Raw genomic sequence first — 15,410 nt, forward strand, 5'->3', positions numbered from 1 at the left:
TATGGTCAGGTGCGTATTATAGAGCGAAAAATACGGGTAACAAAATTTTCTTACCCATTGAAAAAGTTAATAATAATAATAATATCTTTATTGTCATTGCCCCCTCTCAGGGACAACGAAATTACTTAATCTACTAATTAAGTAGATTAAATTAATTACTAATTAAATTACTAATCTAGCGACTTAAAAAAAAATACAGGACTCTAGTTTTGGGAAACGTTTTATAATTTATATATAAAAATTCAGTAAGAAACGAAGTAGAATATTTGACAGAAAAAATCACATTACAACAATAAAAGTCCCCAAAACGAAAAGAAAACAAATTAAAAAACATAGAATGCTGAATTTGGTTATAAAACATGAATATGAACATTTTAAAATAATCTCAGGTTATTTGGCAACTTACCACATCCTTGCAAGAGACAAATTCTGATAATAATTAAAAAAAAACCCAAAACTTTACATGAAACTGAACTTGAAGATTTGTTCTCGTGAGAGTAAAATGTAAGTATACTAATGATTCTGGCAGCAGGGCCAGGCTACATTCTCTTTTAATACTAGTATATAAAGTGTGAGATAAATGGTGAAGATCTTTAAATCCTGAAGGTGATACTTTAATTTCAGTGTTTCAATTGAAAAAGAGAAATACTGAGAGAAAAACATTTAGAAGCTTCAAAATGAGACAGTTTCCACTGTTTCAGCTGAAGGGGTCTAGTTCTATCTGAATGAACTCTAACTACTTTGACGCTGGGATAAAATTTACAGATGATAATATATTTCCAAGTGAATAGGGTGCATTTACTAAGCACTGTAAATGCAGTTTTTAAACTTTTACCATACAGAAAGCCACGAGTGTGAGGAAAGAAAGTAAAGTCTCCTCCTTATACTAATTCTACTTGACTTGAATACATGCAGGGAAGTACTTTGCCAGTTAATCAGAGATTTGTTGAGTTCACTGAAAAGGAGTCCCTTCGCGCCCTAGACAATGCTAATGATGGCTGCACAACATTTAAGAATCCAGTTAAAATGACCAACGTAAGATAACATCAGAACAGCCCGCAGAACAGTCCTTGCTGTTTGATTAAGTTCATACGCAGTAAAATACATTCTTCTTTAAAATATGTGGCTTATGTACAAAGGGTGTCATTAAGAGGCCACTGGTGATGAGCAGATTGGAAGCATCAGCGAGTCACTCTCGACCATCCTTACTTGAGGTTCAAAGTAAACTTTTGCAATGCTTATAGACTTCTGCATAAACAAATAGTGTATAAAGCTGTTTAAATATGTTACATAGGTAACATGTTATACCTTGGAAACAAGCGCATGCAAAGCCTCTTTGTTTTACAAAGAAGCAGAGGAGAGTTTGTTTGTTTTCCCTTCCCCATTTGTCTGGCGTGGGGCAAAACTATCGCTTGGACTTCTTCGCCTCAGGTTCATCACCCCTCTGGTGACTTTTCTTAGGCGACACCATGGGACTGGCTTCTCTTTTGCGCTTGGTGGGCTGTAACCTTGAACTGAAAAACAAACCAAAAAGCACGGTGAAATTACTCTGGAGAAGACGGCGTAGAGATATTCACAAGCTAGAAGTGGCTTTCATTTCCATACTTACTGTGCCCCAGGAGATTTACTGGATTTTGCAACGGCAGGTGACTGCTTTCTCCCTGCTAACTTTCGATGGTTTGGAGGAGGAACTGCACCAGGGCTTTGATTTTTAGATGTGGCTCGTGTTGTGGGCTTGCTGGGCTGCTTTCTGAAAAAATGAGCAGATAAGCATATGTAAACAGGACGGCTTACCTAGCAAATATAATAAAGTAGCACAAAAATAAAGGGGGAAAAATTATTCCCCCCCCCAGGCGTGGGGCTGGGGCGTGGGAAGCCCGAGCTTCCCCCGACCCCAGCCCCCAGAACAGGCAGCTCTCCGCAAGCCGTGGGAGCCCAGCGCCGGGCTCCCACGGCTTGCGGAGAGCTGCGCGAAGCCTGGAGAGCGAGAGGGGTCGGTGCGCACCGACCCCTCTCGCTCTCCAGGCTTCAGTGAAAGCCTGCATTCGCCCCATAGGACGCACACACATTTCCCCTTCATTTTTGGATAGGAAAAAGTGCGTCCTATAGGGCACGGTAACTCAGTACAGGCACTGACTCTCTCAGGTCTGAGCTGAGCTGACCATCTTGGCTATAAGTCCTGGAAGACCGGATTCCTGCCTTGCTGGCCCTTTTCCCACCTGGCCTGGGAAGGCAGGGCCCGGACTGACTCCAGCTGCAAAAGCTGAGGCTGCTGAACAGACTGTTGGGCTGGGGTATTGTTCAGGGGGCTTCTGTTGCTGTTATTGATATTAATTTTAGTATCTTTATTTTTAGACCTGATGATTTATGTGAATATGGCTTGATTTTATTGTGTACTTTTTGATGTTTTTTGTTTATGACTCCTTTTGTAACTGTAAATATTTTCATGTTCTAAGCTGCCTTGAGCATGGTTTTAACTATGGAAAGATGGCATACAAATAAAATGATGATTGTGACTTTGTAAGCCTTGTTGCTAGATATCCTTTTAACTGAAGCTGCTGGGGACTGAGCCCGAGACCTTCAGGTGCAAAGGATGTGATCTCCAGGCCTTTTCTTTTGACCTAACAGAACTGCCATCAGTGTTTTGTTATATAAATTTCCTATTATACAACATGGTCCATTCCTACTGTGGAGTAGGAATGATTTTAATGTGGAACTGCTGATACTGGGCACCACAATTTAAGAAGGAGATGGATAAGCTGGAATGTGTGCAGAGGAGGGCAACCAAGATGAACAGGGGTCTGGAAACCAAGCCTTATGAGGAACGCTTGATGGAGCTGAGTATGTTTAGCCTTGATATATTTGAAGATGGTGATCGTATCTCCTCTCAGTCTCCTCTAATCACGGGCTGTCACATAAGAGATGGAACAAAGCTTGTTTTCTCCTGCTCTGGAGGGTAGGCCCCCAAACAATGGCTTCAAGTTATAAGAAAAGGAGATTCTAACTAAACATCAGGAAGAACTTTCTGACGGTAAACACTGTTCGAAAGTGGAACGAACCCTCTCGGGAGGTGTGGGCTCTCATTCACTGGAGGTTTTTAAGCAGAGATTGGATGCTTTGGTAGAGATTCCCGGATTGCAGGGCTTGGACTAGATGGCCCTTGGGTCCCTTAGCTAATGTATCCTCCAGTGTGTGCATCCACACATGTGAGTGAGACAGAGAGGTGGGGAAAGAGACACATTATTAGTCAAAAACTAATAATGTGGCAAAACCTCTCTGACTCCTACCCAGGGAGTCAGTTTCTGCAATAAAGTTTGGATTGCTAGACGTGAAGCCTTCATGGGTCTAGAATACATTTATTTATTTCAAAAAAATTATACACCACTTAACTGTAAAAATATATGCACCCAAGACGCTAAGAGATCACCAAGGGAGGGAAGGTTGTAAGACAAATTTGCTTCCTGAAGAAGCAGGCTGGCTAGAATAATTTAGCAATAAAATAAAAGTATGAATATGGAATATATAGAAAGTCTCATCATTTTTTCCATAAGCAACAGCTGAGCAAAAGTCTCTGCAGAGCCAACGTTACCTTTGTGCTTCCAATCTTGAGGCTGACCGTGTTGTGGCCCCTGAATGCATTTCGTCAGCATCATCACTGTCGTCACTGTCCTCCCCTCCGTTATCGCCACTCTCCTTGTTTTCATCTTTGTCTTTTGTCTCCTCTTCAACAGCAAGTGTTAGTTTCAGACGTTTTTTGTCTGGCTCAAGTGTGTCCTTCCCTACAAAATTTTATAAACACACTCAAATTTCCACCCAAGCCTCCAGAAGGGATATGGATACTTACTTTAGAAGGTGAATTCTAAATGGACCCCGTGAGTGGAGTAAGTAATTTTCCATTTCCGTAGCATTTTAATGCATACTTGTTTAAAATCTCTCCAAAAACATTTACAATAGTTTACTTCTTTAGTTCACAGCCAGAATTCATAGAAAACCCAAAGAGGTTGTAGGCAAACAGCTGGGATGTACCATTCCTGACATAAGATTACAGCAATTTGCACATTTCCCCATAATATTTACTTTAGCCATAACCCAATGATTTTCCCCTCGACGAATAAAGGATAATAAAACTGATATTTGTATAAGCTAACATGCACCTTAAACAATAGAAAAAGTTAAGAGAAGCAGAACCTCCATGCTTTACCTGTTTCCTCTGATGGAATTAGAGGTCGTTTGGGCTTCCTTCCCCTTCGACGCACAGCCACCTCTGCCTCCCCTTCTTTAGCTTCCTAATAGTTGGAAGTAAAGGGGGAAACAGTAAAGAAATTGAAAGCATACAGGGCTTCTGGCTGAGAAAAAAAAGACAAGGGGAACTCATAAGAGGGCTTATAAATTTATTAACAGTACAGAGAGGAGAGGAACATATTGCAGCACACTCTATTTATGTACTTGTTCACAAAATACATACGTCACTTAGGGGAAACATGCAACAAGATGCGGATTTTTAATTTGTGTTTTTTAAGAATTAGAAAAGCTCATAGATGACAAACTGCTGAATAACTGCTACCCATGATCAGGTGTATCAGGCATATAGTGGTACCTTGGTACTCAAACGCCTTGGTTCCCAAACGCCAAAAACCCGGAAGTAAGCATTCTGGTTTGCAAACTTTTTTCGGAAGCCAAACATCTAATGCGGCTGTCGGCTATTGTTTCTGGGGCGCCTGCACCAATCAGAAGCTGCGCCTTGGTTTTCAAACATTTCACAAGTCAAACGCACTTCCAGACTGGATTAAATTTGGCGCTTTTGTTTTTGCTATTTGTTTTGAGTTTTGGTTTTTGAGGCTTTTTTGGTTAATTTGTTTTTGTGACTGTGTGGAACCCAGTTCAGCTACTGATCCGATTGTGTGATTGCGGAAATGAATAAAAGCCCCCCCCCCCAAACAATGACTATCATCAGTGCAGGTAAGAAAAAATTGTAATTTAAATTTTTATCATCTACAATACTGTCTTATTTATTTTATAGTACAGTACACTGATTATTGCTTTCATTTTATGGATCCATGGTCTCGTTAAGATGGTAAAATTCATGTTAAATTGCTGTTTTAGGGGTTGTTTTAAAAGTCTGGAACAGATTAATCCATTTTGCATTACTTTATATTGGAAAGCTTGTCTTGGTTTTGGAACGGACTTCCAGAATGGATTAAGTTTGAGAACCAAGGTGCCACTGTATTGCAAAATCTAGGAACGAGCAAGATTTTCTAGGAGCAAGGTAAAAGAAATGTTGTCTCCTGATCTCCAAGGAACCAAGACTCCATTTGCCTCATCTATATTTTTTCAGGTGTCAGTGTGAGCACTGATATTGCCAGCAACTTAATTTGAGCCTTTACATTCAGACGCAATGTATCAAGGATTGAAAAATTCTAAGGACTGAGGATGGAGGATGCCTTCCTTTTATGTCCTACTCATAAGCACTCAGAGGCATATTGTTTCATTATGCTGGAAGACAGAAACCTGGAAACGATGGACCTTGGTTTCATTCAGTAACTCAATTCCAATGAAACAGTTTTCATTAGAGAAATGACCCTAAGCTAAATTATGCAACTCCACAAAAATCAAACATTTTTAGGATCAAAGTGGAAAACAATTTGCACTAAAAGATCTTGAACTTACTTTGTGTCTCTCATTCAATGAACCTTTAACTAAAAAAGGAAGAAAAAAATGTGTTAAGAACTCTACATAAACTGCAACTCTGAACACACAAACTGTTATAACCATCACTTTTCGTATGAAGTTTAAATTAAACTTAAATGACCAAGGAACTTAAAAAAAAGAGGATTTCTTTCTAAAATTCGCCACAGCATAATAAAGCAAAAATTAAGTTATTTCTCACAGAGATGTCAACCAATGGCAAACAGAAGGCAGCTCAGGATTTTGAAATGCTTGATGTTAGTTGTAAATGCTACAGTCTGGTAAAAAGGTGGATGCAATTGGTTACTTCCCATGCCAGCAGCCTGAGTAAATCATGCAGTTGCTTTGCTTCAAAATCTTACTGGAACAGTGTATGAAGCAGTGAGTCACCAGGGTTACTTTGCCATTTGACCCAAGCACCCTAAACTGCCCTACTCACAGAAGTGGGAAAGCTCTGGCATCCATGTCAATGCCACTGAAATCAGTCCACTTGGAAGCTGGACAAAGTGTTTTACTCACCTTTGAAATAGACAGGGGAAGGTCTTTGCATGCACCATTGTTTTGTAGATCCACAAGAGTTTATAGAGTGGTACCTCTGGTTACAAATGCTGCAGGTTATGCAGTCTGCTAACCCGGAAGTAGCTGCTCCTGGTTGCCAACTTTGCCTCAGGATACGAACGGAAATTGCGTGCTGGACGTACGCACGCAGCGGAAGGCCCCATTAGCGAAAGCGTGCCTCAGGATAAGAACGGTTTCAGCTTAAGAACGGACCTTTGGAATGAATTAAGTTCGTAACCAGAGGTACCACTGTATAAGGCTATATCTGAATTTTTCGAGTAGTAACTCTTTCAAGAAAAATGGCTGAGTTACAGATGCACCTCATCCTTTCCACTCTTTCTTCCTTTCCAAAGAGAATTTTTTTTTGAATAATTACCTTTTGGAGTAATCATCTGTCTACTGCTAGAACCTGAAGACTGCTGCATCTAATTAAAAACAAAAATAGCAGTATATTTCTATAGTGCAGGATTAGAAAAATTGAAACACGTTCAGGCCCTGTTTAGGTCTTATCACCCAAAGAGAAAACACCCACTGAATAGGGTTGTGAGGACAGATGTTTCTCCCACCCCACCCCAAATGAAGCCACATGTCTCCCGACTCCTTCAGACATTGACAGTGCATTTCTGCAGCACAGAGCTTTGCAGATCTATGGAGGCTCCTTGCAAGAGTGGGAACCCTGGAAGATCAAGATTCCTAGTCCCATGAGTGGCCTCCGCAGATATGCAAGGCTCTCTACTGTGTGAAAGTGCCAAAAAACTCAGGTGCCTCTGGGTGGGGGCAGGGTGAATGGTGCGTATTTGAATTTAATCTCTACATGCGTTCTCTCTTAAGGTGATAAGTCCTGAAGAGGGCTATGCTGTTTCTTCAGTTAATGCAAATAAAAATAAAATAATCTAATATGCACAAGCACATTCTTTGTTATGGTCCAAAGACCCGCAAAAATCTAATATGCAGTACATTTTACAACTCAAGACCATTTCTCAGATCACACAACAACAAACCTGGCTTTGCCATGAAATCTACAGTTGACTTTTCTGTAAGCTGGCAAACATTTTAAAACCACTGCTTTCAATGAAGCTCACACGTTCAGCTGCCAATCACTAAGTGCTGCAGTGATCCAGTATATGACATGTTCTGGGCCAATTCATACCCCCAGTTTAAAAGTTCTTTTATGCAGTAGCAGTTATGCCTTCCTCCCACAGAGATTTCATGCCTTATGGCAAACAGGCAAACACGGCGTCGGTGCCTCCACTGGGGGCTGACCATGTCAGTGCCCATTTGTGGACTGCCCTGCCGAGTGAGGTTTCTCCTTCTTCCTCATTACTGGCTTTCAGGAGGAATTTAAAAACATTCCTGTTTTCCCAGCCATTTGGTGGATGAAAGATACTGGCAACCCTGAAATAATGGAGTGAGAGAACCTGATTGCTTTTCAACTGTTTTTAATGATATTGTTACTGATGTGTTGGGTGCCTTTGGGAGAAAGTGAGGGATATAAAAATAATAGCATGAAGAAAATACAAAATTGTCCAGGTTGTCACCTGATACCTAATTTGATGACTAGTACATTGAAATGAATATGACATATGAGTGCACAGATTAATACACACGCACACACACACACACACACACACACACACACACACATGTGTTTTACAAAGGAAAGGGCTTTGATCCATAGAACTACTTAAGATTCAGGCAAGGTATTTCATCTAGTTATTTATATGCTGCCTTCCTGGCCTGACAACAGACCTCCAAGGCAGGTGACAAAAAAAGAAAATCTGCACCAACCCACTGGAAATCTTGAGTTATCTGAATATCACAACTATTTTTGAAGGTCCCCTCCATTTAAAAAATAATCCGCTATATTGTGGGAGAAAACAAGGGTAATGCCTTGAGCTCAGGGAACCAGCTTAATAGTCCATGGGATCCTGGCCAATGTTGTGTTATTGCCATTGAAAAAAGTATAAAACAGTGTTCCACAGAGAGCCAGCAATCCCACAATATGTGAGCATCCAAACAGAATATCCATCCAAATGCTTACATTTCCAGTTCTTGAGTCAGCTTCTGAAACTTGACCTGAAAGGAAAAAGAAACCTCCTGAGTTTAATGAAATGCTGAAGTACATTTTCCATGGTGACGCAGCACTGTACTTACCAAGCAGTGCCATTATTTCAATAGGATATTTACGGGGTCTTCCTCTTTTCCGCTTAACTGGTACTTGCTTTTTTTCCTAAACAAAAGGACAAACAAATGTTGTTTAAGTCAACTCAAAGTGTCCACAAAGGCAACTGGATTATGAACAAAGAGTCTTGTGTTACATTAAAGGATTAACCAGTTTATTGCTGTGTAAGATTTCACTGACTAGTGCTCACAAAACTAACACAACATGCCCAGAAATAGTGATTCTTCACATAATAGTTGCATTATGATAGCGTGTCTTTCCCAACCTCTCTCTCACACCATAGACTAAGTCAAACATTTTCTTTTAAGTTTTGCTATTTCAGTGGAGAGTTACAAATCCGCTAAAGTCTCCTCTCCCACTGAAATCAAAACCTTTGGCTGGGATGGATTCTTAATAGCCAAGGAAAGTTAAACCATTTATAAGCTCCGGTGTGCACCAACGTTATTCACAATGGTAATAATTACTTAGTATTTGTGTCAAGGTCAACCAGTGGAGCTATTCTGGGTGGTTTGCGGTTTATTACAGCCCCCAGTAGCCTGCTTGGACCAACTAGTGAGGCACTTTCCAGATAAAAGGGCTCACAACCATTCCAACATGCACTTCAGAATATATACAGAATACAGGATCCGTTCTGGTTGAAGCGACTCGGCTTACTGGGTACTTCTCTCAGAATTCAGCAAATTCTCTCCTCCCTTTCTTCTCCCAGCCTCCCATCCTGGGAGATCTTCCCTTCCCTTCCCTTCACCATCCATCCATCAGGAAAGTATACTTTCAAATAACTATCAGAATAGGCCATGTTACTTGCCTCAACAGGATTTACACTGGATTTATCATCTGACTTTTCACAAATATCCACTTTGCCAACAATCTCATCTGCAGGAAAAAACGTTTTTTAATTTTTTAAAAAAACACAAATTAAATCCCCACCATCATTTTTGAGCAATTGCTTAAACCAGTGACTTCCTCCGAATTGTACATTGCCTGGTTTTCACTTGCAGCACACCCCATCATTTCGACTTCTTTGACAATCTAGATAAACATCAAAGAATATGCAGCTGCTATAACCTATCCTACAGTTTGCTGCATCATGTATCACTGTATACACCTGTGCTTCTATGGCAGGGATCAGCAACCTTTTTCAGCCGTGGGTCAGTCCACCATCCGTCAGACCATGTGGTGGGCTGGATTTTATATATATATATATATATATATATATATATATATATATATATATATATATTTTTGGGGGGAAATGAACGAATTCCTATGCCCCACAAATAACCCAGAGAGGCATTTTAAATAAAATGACACATTCTACTCATGTAAAAACAAGCTGATTCCCGAACCGTCCGGGGGCCGGATTGAGAAGGCAAATGGGCTGCATCCGGCCCCCGGGCCTTAGGTTGCCTACCCCTGTTCTATGGGGTAGGTATGCAAGGGAACAGGATATTTGCTTAATACAGTGGAACCTCAGTTTTTCAATGTAATCCGTTCTGGAAGTCCACTCGACTTCCAAAACATTTGAAAACCGAGGCTCAAAGGGACGCCAGCAAGTTCAATGGGGAAAATTGAGAAACATGCCTTGGAAGCTGTTTGGCTTTTGAGGGGCATTAGAAAACGGAAGCATTCACTTCCGGGTTTTTGGCGTTCAGCTTCCAAAATGTTCGGCAGCTGAGACATCCGAAAACCGAGGTTTGACTGTACACAGGAGCAGCAGTTCTACTTATTCACTAGACTGTAGTCCAGACATGGGTGGACTATTCTCCATTCAGCAGGAAGGAGGTTCTTTGGAGCTGGGGTTGTCTGTTTTCTGAAAAGGGAACTGGAAAACAAGGTGGACCAGGAGATGTTTGTGAGGTCTGTAAAACTTGAGTACTGTTAATCAGAATGTTGCAAATGTGTAAAGACAGGATGACTAAGTTATACTGGAAAAAATATGATTTAAAATTATGATTAATGATTTATATGGATTGATAAAGGAAGATTAACTCTATTTGATTAATTAGGAAAATAGTCAGAGAAAAGTTTAAGCAGGAATTGAACATGCACAGTCAATGGAAATAGGAATGGATGGAAAAGTATTAGAAATTAAGAAAAAGCATTTTACTGTGAGTAGCAAAGGAGAGAGGGAAAAGATGCCTTGAAAGGGGGGGATAGAGGTCAATTTTTACATTTGTGTCAAATTTGAATTACAGTGGTGCCTCGCAAGACGAAATTAATTCGTTCTGCGAGTTTCTTCGTCTTGCGAATTTTTCGTCTTGCGAAGCACGGAACTGCACCTCTTCAAGCAATGTGCCCGGTTTTAAGAAAAAGGAAACAAATTCGCAAGACGTTTTCGTCTTGCGAAGCAAGCCCATAGGGAAATTCGTCTTGCGAAGCAACTCTAAAAACGAAAAACTCTTTCGTCTTGCGAGTTTTTCGTCTTACGAGGCATTCGTCTTGCGAGGTACCACTGTAGTTTGTTAAAAATTTGGAAAACTTATAAAAATTAATTGGCCAAAAAAGAGAAAAGAACTGGGGTTGCCAACCCAACACCAACAAAGGCTTTCATTGGTCCCTCCCAAAAAATGAAAGGTGTCTTCTAACCCTTTCAGGAAAATTCTGTAACTCTGATGTTACCTTTTCCTTCTACAGTTTCTGATGAAGGTTGCAGAGACTTGGCATCACCTTCAAGGGTATCTTCTGAGTCCCTGGAAGTTGTTTCCTATGAAATTATAAAACATGTTAAAATACTGTGTGCTGTAGTACTAACAGAACGACATTGTGAACTACTACATTTAAAGGTTGCCACCACAATAGTTACGTAAATTATTCTGACAGAAATAACTGATAAGCCGCTTCTGAGGAGGAGCCACATCTCCTTCCAAAAAGCTTCCAAAAGGTGTAATTAAGTGGTGACTTGACAGCAAAGTTTATCTGTCATTCTTATCTCTGCGTAACACATGCAACATGGGATTAATTCCTCCTACATGCTCTGGATGGATTGTTCGCTGATGTGGAATCGAGAAAGCCTATCAGATGGGTGAGCGACTGGAGTGGGAGAAACTATAGCTTGCCCAAGCACCATGGAAATTAATCTCTAGAGAAAATACCAGCTGCACCGTCTTTAATTATCTCTGAAACTACTATAAATCACGAAAGAATTTAAAGAAAATGCTCATCTGTCAGTAAATATGTCAATCCAAACTACGACCCTAAAGCTGGTTTGAAAAGAGACGTCACGGAAAAGGCTGAAGGTAAAACTGTCTTCTAGGAAGCACATTTGCAGTTTACTTTGAGGAAAGCTGCAACAAGGCAGCTGTCTATAAGGGACGAGAGATTCTCTGAGAAGTGCTTATGTTGTTGTTTTGTTACATTTTCGATCCTAGGTTCCACGACTGATTGCATTGACAGTAATGAGAATTAATGGATGCTGTTGCACCCGTTATGGGGAATGTGGCTTTGAGCAAGCATTTCAAGCAGTATGTTAAGAAGTAATATATCTGTAAACAGATTTAAAGTATACCGTATTAGATTCTGCTCTGGCTTCAAAATACTGGCTTTCTTCAGCTTCTTCTCCCAAAATCTGACACACTGGACCATGACCTGCAAAATAAATTTAACCCTTTTAAAAAAAATTCTGAAGACTTAGTCTTCAGTGCTGAGTGCTGAAACCTTGTACGTATTTTTTTTCTAAATCAGATTGGCCTGCGAACCATCTCATGCAAACTAGTCAAATGTTTGCCAGAGACAACAAGGTAGGAGAGTTTATTTGTAACTACCTGATTCACCCTCTTTGATACCAGGATGTCTGTCTGTTTCTGGCATGAAGCTCTCTTCCTTCTGATCAGGTATTTCTACCTGCAACTAAGAGGAGGAGAGGAAATAGATGAGAAAGTAAATATTTCCATGTTGGATCAAGACTGAAAGTGGAACTAGTCCAGCATTCTGTTCTGAACAGCAGCCAGCCGAGATGCGTCAGGGAAGATGCCAAGCAGAGCATCAAAGTTACAGCTGTCCCTGGTTGCTTGCCTCCATTGTCTGCTATTAAGAGCGATACTGCCCTGGAACAAGGCGGTTTCATTTAGCTATCCCAACATAGAAATCATGCCTTTGATAGACATGCTCCTAAAAAACTGTATTTTTTAAAAAAAAAAGAAAGAAAAAATCTTCAGTAAATAAAAGTAAAACAAGAAAGAAATGCAAACCTCTAATGATTTCTCTCTAGAAACTTGGACTTCTACTGCTTCTGTTACGACTGAAGTGTCTGTTGTTTCAAGTGCTAAAAAACAAAAGCAGAAAGGCAGAAAAAAGGACTATTAATAGCACTGAGCATTCAAAGTGCTTTACAGAGCAGTGTCTCAATGTGTATGCTATTCGCAATAAGCACCCTCTGCTCACTCAGAGAGATATTTACAGTTCTTTATTTTACATATGTACAAGCAGCACATTACAATCATGCGTCCGAATTGTCCGGTTCAGATTCGGGGAGTGGTCTTCTCCGGCTTCTCCTCCAACAGAAAAGGCGGGGATGTCTCTGATCCGTGTTTTACCCCTCTCCTTTCCTGTGCAGACGGCACAGGCACAGGCTCTCCATCTGTTCCTCAAACTTCCTGTGAGGTGCTGGGGCTCTACTTCAGCATCGGAGAGCCTTCCTGCCTCTGGGCTCTCTCCCTCTTCCCCATCCTTCACTTCCTCTCTATCTCCCTCTGACTGTTCCCGCTCCTCAAAGGCGTTCCCTGGCAGCCCCGTGACACTCAATCATTTCATGAATCTGTAAGGTCAACCAATTATCTCTATATTGTAGATGCAGACAGCTTCCTAGAGACTTCTGGCAGATATGAGATTCCTGATTTATACTTACATTTCCTTAACAGTATGTTAACCACAAGCCCAAGATGGATTTTAAGAACTACTATGAAGTGCTCTCAGAACTATGCAAACAAGTTTCAGCTAGAACAGGGGGAGGCAACCTAAGGCCCGGGGGCTGGATGCAGCCCATTCGCCTTCTAAATCCAGCCTGCGGACGGTCCGGGAATCAGCGTGTTTTTACATGAGTAGAATGTGTGCTTTTATTTAAAATGCATCTCTGGGTTCTTTGTGGGACATAGGAATTCATTCATATTTTTTCTTCAAAATATAGTCCGGCCCACTACATGATCTGAGGGACAGTGGACCAGCCCACAGCTGAAAAAGGTTGCTGACCCGAGCTAGAAGCTTGTACAGAACAATAATATTTCTACGCGAGGGCACGGGAAGCAGTCCTCAGGCAGATCTTACTACTCACCTCCCCACCCCAATCCATGGGCTTCAATCCAGAGGTGCTGTGCCTACTGCAGGCATGGCCAAACTTGGCCCTCCAGATGTTTTGGGACTACAATTCTCATCATCCCTGATGACTGGTCCTGTTAGCTAGGGGTGATGGGAGCTGTAGTCCCAAAACAGCTGGAGGGCCAAATTTGGCCATGCCTGGCCTACTGCATCCCAATGCATATGCATTTTATCCCCATTAGCTATAAATTTGCTCATGTGGATTTCAGCAGCAGTACTGAAATGCTCCCACTTAAAAAAAATCAAACCCCCATTATGCTATTATTTATAGGTTAGCCTTATTTCAGAGCAAACTTTTCTGGGACTACAGCAGCTACACTCTGTGCTCAGGAATCTGCTTTTTCTCCTGCTTTGTAACAGTTTGCACCCCCACCCAATATCCAAATTCTCATTGGCCACTTCACGGGCAGCATCCCGTAGTACCAATTCTAATTCTTTCACATTGCAATACAGTAATGTGGAGGAGACCAACCAGGTTTCCTCTTCCGATGTCACTTGTCAGGAAAGGGATTCAAGTGTCAGGTGTGCATAAGCCTCTAGCCTGTTCCCTGGCTTGACTCGCTTTCCAGCAGTCAGGAGACAGTAAAAGGGCTCCTCAACCCCTCCTGTCCATCATGAGCAGCAGCAAAGGCTTTCAAAGAGCCCTCTCTTTCTTATGCAGGTCGGCTGCTGGCTCCCAGGCACTGCAGAGTGAGAGGCCTCTTGGGGTTGAAGGATTATGCTGAGCAATAGGCAGGAAGCCTGCGCCTCCCAGTTGCTTATTCCAACTTTAAAATGTTTAAAATTCTGATTTACTGGAACTTCCTATTGTAAACGTAGACTATAGCTAGCTACTGGTATTAATCCAAGAAGCCCTTCCAAAAACAATGCTCTTTCTCTAAACCACTGAAAACACGTACACGGTTCCTTTCATTGATACTACATTAAACTACAAGAGAACATTTCAGTTGTTAAATATACTGTCAAAGACAGAGTTGGATCTTAGTTTCTCAAACAGCAATGGGGTGTTTACATTCCTTGCAGTTTCAAACTATGAAATTCACTGTCTGCTGTGCACACTCAGCCCTGACAGAAGACATGATTATTTTATAAACAACTTCCTTTTACCTAGGTAGAATAATCTCAAACAAAGCAGAGGGAGTGCTCTAAAAATGTCTCTAATAAAAGTTTTGCAAATTTAACATTTGCCTTATATAACAAGAATTACATATCAAAGCAAAAGGACTCCCTTGTAAATATCTTAGAAATTGTGAAATACTTTACCAAGGCAGTAGTTCCGTATGCACAACAACACCCTGTACCCCTGGCCTCTCTGCACCCTTCCCAAATTTGCACGTGAGGGTGGGGGGAAACACCCAGAACAGATTTAGGGGGCACACAGGGAGAGGGAGGGGACATTCCATTGCACAGCCGGAAGTCCTTGTACTGATGGAACTACCGTATTTTTCGCCCTATAGGACGCACTTTTTCCCCTCCAAAAATGAAGGGGAAATGTGTGTGTGTCCTATGGGGCGAATGCAGGCTTTCGCTGAAGCCTGGAGAGCGAGAGGGGTCGGTGCGCACCGACCCCTCTCGCTCTCCAGGCTTCAGGAAGCTATCCGCAAGTCTTGCAAGCCCGGCGGGAGGTCCCGCAGGCTCGCAAGGCTTGCGGGCAGCAGCCTGCAGCCCAAAAGCT

The 15,410-nt window shown here is 41.5% G+C and overlaps 1 protein-coding gene across 1 annotated transcript in view; it reads right to left on the reverse strand.

The window, feature by feature from the left end:
* Positions 1-207: 207 nt before the first annotated feature.
* The window catches only part of BOD1L1 (biorientation of chromosomes in cell division 1 like 1), a 38,893-nt gene continuing 23,690 nt past the window's right edge, over positions 208-15,410 (reverse strand). Inside the window, exons 13-25 of the mRNA XM_083629867.1 lie at positions 12,613-12,686; positions 12,187-12,271; positions 11,931-12,010; positions 11,045-11,129; positions 9,231-9,298; positions 8,398-8,473; positions 8,285-8,319; positions 6,620-6,668; positions 5,668-5,696; positions 4,202-4,286; positions 3,590-3,779; positions 1,610-1,750; positions 208-1,514 (exon numbers count right to left, since the gene is read on the reverse strand). Of these exons, the coding sequence (XP_083485993.1) occupies positions 1,406-1,514; positions 1,610-1,750; positions 3,590-3,779; positions 4,202-4,286; positions 5,668-5,696; positions 6,620-6,668; positions 8,285-8,319; positions 8,398-8,473; positions 9,231-9,298; positions 11,045-11,129; positions 11,931-12,010; positions 12,187-12,271; positions 12,613-12,686 (1,106 nt within the window). The 3' untranslated portion in view covers positions 208-1,405. The remainder of the gene's footprint in view (positions 1,515-1,609; positions 1,751-3,589; positions 3,780-4,201; positions 4,287-5,667; positions 5,697-6,619; positions 6,669-8,284; positions 8,320-8,397; positions 8,474-9,230; positions 9,299-11,044; positions 11,130-11,930; positions 12,011-12,186; positions 12,272-12,612; positions 12,687-15,410) is intronic.

Source organism: Podarcis filfolensis (genome assembly GCF_964270895.1).
Source record: "Podarcis filfolensis genome assembly, chromosome: 9".
Classification (NCBI taxonomy): Eukaryota; Metazoa; Chordata; class Lepidosauria; order Squamata; family Lacertidae; genus Podarcis; species Podarcis filfolensis.